General features: G+C 42.7%; 1 protein-coding gene across 1 annotated transcript; it reads left to right on the top strand.

The window, feature by feature from the left end:
- The first annotated feature begins 945 nt into the window (after positions 1-945).
- LOC119477850 (zinc finger and BTB domain-containing protein 26-like) lies at positions 946-5,448 on the top strand. The gene is made up of 3 exons (XM_037752004.1): positions 946-1,824; positions 2,131-2,445; positions 3,845-5,448. The coding sequence occupies exons 2-3, from the start codon at positions 2,137-2,139 to the stop codon at positions 4,952-4,954; spliced, it is 1,419 nt and encodes a 472-aa protein (XP_037607932.1). The 5' UTR covers positions 946-1,824; positions 2,131-2,136; the 3' UTR covers positions 4,955-5,448.
- Positions 5,449-5,821: the final 373 nt, after the last annotated feature.

Here is a 5,821-nt window from a genome sequence, read left to right as displayed (position 1 = left end):
TTTTTTAAAGACATCTGAAAATTTCTTGATTTGAACCCACCTTATGGAAAGTTTGTATAGCCTGAGCTTTATTGCCAACTAATGTTTGTGTGTAAGATATGAATTTGCAAGTTATGAGTTACATTTATATTCATGTTATCTAATTTCATATCATCCACAGTTACACTTAAACAATTTGTATTGCTCAGCTTAGTAATTTGTAATCCACAACTTACAGTAAAAAAATATTGTTTAACAGACTGAAGTTCAACATTCACTGCATGGCCAGCCGATTAGACTGTTGTCAGGCTATCAAATATAGGTGTTATCAGTCACTATAAGCCCCACAGATGTGGGTCAATAGGGGCCTACTACACCCACTAGTAGGGTTTATCATCTATTCACATGGTAGATCACCAAAAGAATATAAGGAAGAGGACAACCATTAGCGACCGTAGTAATTATGACAGGAGAAGAAACGGAAGTCAGGCGCTGCAGTATAGACAGTGTGAAGCTCCATAAGGTGTGGAGATTGGGGACAATGGATGGGACACAAAATACAGACTTTAGGGCTTTCACCCAGGAGACCAAAGATCGCATCCCGTGTGGGAACAACTATGTGCAGTTGTCTTTGTGTTCGTAGTTATTTTAACCCAAAACACAATGTTATCCCTAAACTTGATTGTTTTTTTTGTTGCCTAAACCTAAAGAAGTTGTAGTTTTGTTGCCTAAACCTAACTGTTTTTTTTTTTTTGCCTAAACATAAAGAAGTTGTAGTTTGGTTATCTAAACCTAACTGGGTTTTTTTTGCCTAAACCTAGAGAAGTTGTAGTTTTGTTGCCTAAACCTAAAGAAGCCTTTTTGTTTGTGTTCAAAACGTAACGTTTCATTCAGTTTTACAACGTGTTAGAAAACGTATTGCTTTTAAGTTTCTCTTTCACTTTTTCAACATAGTAGATGTAGTAGGCCCCTATTGACCCACATCTATGGTGCTTATAGCGACTGATAACGCCTATTTAATGGCCTGATAACAATTGAATCGGGTGCCATGTCTCAAAGTATGTGGACACCTGAATTTTCAACTCATAGGTGATAGTTGAACATATAAACCCAAAATCATGGGCCTTATCAAAGGAAACTAAATGTGGACAGGCAAGTCTTTTTACTTTTGGCAAAATAGTATAATCATACCATAAACAAACCCCTTTGCAAACAGTCATGTCAGTTATTAGCTTCATCAAAATTCCCATTAAGATATGTAACAATGTAAATCTTATTATCTTATTACATTTTCTTTCTTTTATTACCAATTCCAGCGTGAAAATAAACAATTTCCCCATAGTAAGCACAATGTGTGCACACTGTGTGAGTGAAGGAGTTAGAGAGCATTATCATCACCATGCAGTTGTTTTTTAGAGTTGCACTACTGAATTGCTTTATTTCAATGTATTGCACATTCTGTCCGTTTGGGTAGGTTTGCACAATATCATTTCAGGAGCCCTCGGTGCCTTTGTAGAAACCCTTGTGAAATAAATGCACTGAAGGGGTTAATTAGTTCACGAGCTACTGCGCAGCACACACACACACACACTTACACACTGCTGTCTAAATTTAAATTCCTCAGCAGAAAGACGGAGGAAGTCAGGATGACCATTGCTTCCTCGCTGAAGGATACGTCTCATCCGCCTGCATGTGTTGCCCATTAAACGCCTTTTTCCCATCAGTAATTGTAGTTAAACTGTCAGGCACCAGGCAAATAGAAGACTCACTGTTCCCTCTAAATTAATTGTGGTTTTCAATCCGGCTGGATCCATCAGACATCACGGGATGCGCCTGCTGTAAAAGGTGGGGGCTGTGTTCTCTCTGGTATTTTACTGACTGTGGTGCAGAGATTTTTGCTTAATTGCTGACCAAAACTATCCCATGATAATGATGATAATGAGGATGTGAGGATTGTGATTTGGCTGCAAGTCAGTGTGGGCCTTATATAAAGTATTACAAACTTTTATCACACTTAAAATTCAAAAATGTACTTGCACTGTTCAACTAAACGTAATAGAAAAGGCCCACAACCTATTTGAAAAGACAGTATAATGAAAACAATCTTTCTGTGTTCAACCTCTAACAAACTATTCTTTTAAATCCGAACAGACCATCATGTCAACCTCCTCTGACATCCTACAGTTCTGTTTCCCCACCCACGGCGACTCCATCCTAAGCAAAATCAACACCCTAAGGGAGGAGCACCGCTTCTGTGACATCACGCTCCTCCTTGGGGGTCAACGGGGCGCCACTGTCCGGCCCCTCCATTTCCACGGTCACAGGGCGGTGCTCGCGGCGTCCTCGGACTTCTTGCGTGACCAATTCCTGCTCCACGAAGACCGGGCCGAGCTGAGCATGGGCGTAGTGTCCAGCGTGGAGGTCGGCAGGAGACTTCTCCTGTCCTGCTACACCGGGCTCTTAGAGGTGCAATGTAATCTACTGCTTCTCTGAACAAATCCATCCCAGTTATACTACTGTACAATCAAGATGGCATCACCGCAAAACAGTCGGATTGAACAACATCAAGGTGTTACGGCACCAAATCAGAAATAAGGAACAAACATACTGTTACAACAACAAAAGAGAGGGTGTTGCGTGATATTAAAGTTAAAGTGACCGTGTGTTTAAAGTGCACAAGTGGAAGTTTGGCATGAATCTTGTACTGTTAGTTGTTTTTTTCATTATTAAAGGGATACTTAGGATGTTTTGAAGTGGGGTTGTATGAGGTACTTATCCATAGTCAGTGTATTACCTACAGTAGATGACGGTGGGCACGTTCCCAGTTTGGAGAAGCAAACAGGAGTACCGACATCGTAGCAAAGCAAAGCACTGCTGTGGACGAGGGCAGCAGCAAAACATATTTTAGCACCTAAAAGAAAGACCCACCTAAAAAAAATCGATATAAGTGTACGCTATATTTAGAATACTTTAGCTGGTTTACCTTGCCGCGAGACAGCTTTACAGTCTATGTTTCCAACAGGGCACATAAGCCGTTATCTATGCTCTCGCCAAAGTAAAGCAACCAGACTCCATTAAAAAAAAAAACAGTAATTTTACCTCGCAAAGCATGGAAGTTGCTGGTCCACCTCACCAATTGCACACAATAGCACAAACAAACTAACTGATTGAGGCAGCCGTAGACCATTAACCCCCGTGTTCTGCAAGAAAAAATTACAGTTTTTTTTCAATGGAGTCTGGTGGCTTTGGCGAGAGCATAGATGATACAACAGACAGAAACAGACAGGACTTACCGCGCAGAAGCAAAACAATGTACTGCTGTGGACGGGGCCGGCAGAAAAACATATTTTAGCCACCTAAAAGGCAAATCAATATCAGTTTAAGTGTACGCTGTATTTAGTAAATCCGAACTAACCAAAGTCACACAATTACACAAACAAACTAACCAATAGAGGCAGCGGTAGACCAGCAACTCCCATGTTCTGCTTGGTAAAATGTATGTTTTTTATAATGGAGTCTGGCTGCTTTGGCAAGAGTATAGATAACGGCTTCAGTTCCCCGTTGACAACATAGAGTACATAGCTGTCTTACGGCAAGGTAAACCAATGAAAATATTCAAAATATAGCGCACACTTTTACTGATATCGATTTTCTTTTAGGTGGTAAAATACATTTCGCTGCCGGCTCCCATCCACAGCAGTACATTGCTTTGCTTCCGTGCGGTAACTCCTGTCTGCTTCTTCAAACTAGGGGCATGCCGACCGTCATCTACTGTAGCTAACACACTGACTATGGATAAGCACCTCATACGACCCCACTTCAAAACACTCGAACTATCCCTTTAATTCACTGTTTGTCCTTGTAGGTCCCTCTGAGAGAACTGGTGAGCTACCTGACTGCCGCCAGTGCGCTCCAGATGAGTAAGGTGGTGGAGAAGTGTGCCCAGGCCGTCTCCCAGTACCTCAGTCCCACACTGGCTTTTTTGAATCTGGAGAGACACTCAGAGGAGAAGGAAATCCAGCAGCCGCCAGACAGCAACTGCTGGCCAGGTACCAGTCTCAACAATCAGGAGGAAAAGGATGCAGCCCTGCCCAGCACCAGCATCCAGGAAGCAAGCACCGAGGATGTGATTCAGTCCAAAAAGTCGAGGTTCAGCCAAGGAGCTGAGGTCGATGTTCAAGGACTGAGGGAGGTCAGAGATGATAGGAGGGTGGTTATAGCTAAAATAGAGTTATCTGAAGATGCAGCAAGTTGTCTTGATACACCGGAGTCAGAGGAAGGTGGAGACATCCAGCCTGTTCACACAAACAACCAAGTCTGCCATGTTACAGGTGCCCTGCAATGTAAGCAACACCCTCCTCAAGATCATTTATCATCCACAACCAGAGGAAGTTCTCAACACGAAGAATTGGTGTACAGTTCACAGAATCAACATGAAGAAACACAGGAAGAGCAAAGAGAAGAGGAAGAAATGTTCTTGCTGGCAGCTCAACTGCAAGAATGCGGAGAGCTGATGGAATCCGATCTGTTCCGCCTCTCCGGAGCAAAGAGTCATTGTTCTGGAGATGATGATCTGGCAGAAGGTTCAGACGGCGTCTCGATCCAGAGGCCGTACCTGTGCCGGAGGTGCGACAGAGTCTTCCAGCACATGCAGAGCTACGTGGGCCACCTGAAGGAGCACAGACAGCACATGTGTTTGGTCTGCGGGAGAGGCTTTTCCCAGAGGAGCAACCTGACCCGCCACGTACACGTCCACACCGGGGTCAAGCCTTTCCGATGTCCGCTGTGCCACAAGACGTTCTCCCAGAAGGCCATGCTGCAAGAACACCTCGATCTGCACACATGGGATAGTAAGCCCCATGAGTGTAAGCACTGCGCTGTGCTCTTCGCTCACAAGCCAGGCCTCAGGCGCCACCTGAAGGACGTTCATGGTAAGGGTAGCCTGCAAAACATGGAGGAAGCTGTGCACTTATGACAAACAAGCAGTTTTAGCTCAAGTGTTGTTAATGCAGGGGCCTAACAGTTGTTTGTTTCTATTACTTTGGGAACATGTCAAATAAGGTATCTCAAAATCTCAAATTATCTCCCTTTCTGCTACATCAGTATCTCCCATAACAGTGATAAAAGATCAGTGAGTTCATGCATTTGCACTGTATCATCTGGCTAATGGAAATTCCTTCTGTGCCTTCTGCAGCGTTTTCCTGATCTCTGCTGGTACAATACATTGAATTAAGTCCTGTAGCATGCAATGTACACTTTTCATTATGCTATAGATAGTCTGGCATGTATAATAGTGAATGCAGTCTCATATAGGGTTGAGTTGGGGCATTGTTTCCACAGCCGATTAGACTTTTATCAGGCCATTAAATAGGTGTTATCGGTCACTATAAGCACCATAGATGTGGGTCAGTCGGGGCCCACTACACCCAATATTAGGTTTTATCATCTATTCACATGGTACATCACAGAAAGAAGGTATAAAAGAACATGACAGCGACATCTAGTGACCTTAGTAATTCATTTTTTTTCAATTTGTTTTGTTTGTGCTCAAAACGTTTCATTCAGTTTTACAATGTGTTAGAAGGTGTTGCTTTTTAAGTTTTGCTTTCAATTTTACAATGTAATAGGTGTAGTAGGCCCCCACTGACCCACATCTATGGTCCTCAAAGCGACTGATAATGCCTATGTCATGGCCTGGTGCTCCTGCATTTTATATAGTGTGTACAGATGACTGAGTTTGTGTCTCTGTTCCCTCTACAACCCAAGATTATTAGAAAATAAGATAAGCCAAAAGTAACTATAAGAGAGAGAATGCTATGACTGAAAAATTCATAATTTTCTA

This window comes from Sebastes umbrosus, chromosome 19 (genome assembly GCF_015220745.1).
Source record: "Sebastes umbrosus isolate fSebUmb1 chromosome 19, fSebUmb1.pri, whole genome shotgun sequence".
Classification (NCBI taxonomy): domain Eukaryota; kingdom Metazoa; phylum Chordata; class Actinopteri; order Perciformes; family Sebastidae; genus Sebastes; species Sebastes umbrosus.
This window is presented reverse-complemented; position numbering and strand designations above follow the sequence as displayed.

What these genes read in the sequence shown, in the direction of transcription:
- LOC119477850 (XM_037752004.1), top strand. Translation starts at nt 2,137, where the DNA reads ATGTCAACCTCCTCTGACATCCTACAGTTCTGTTTCCCCACCCACGGC. An exon ending in GCTACACCGGGCTCTTAGAG is followed by an intron (nt 2,446 to 3,844) that starts GTGCAATGTAAT and finishes TTGTCCTTGTAG; the next exon opens with GTCCCTCTGAGAGAACTGGT.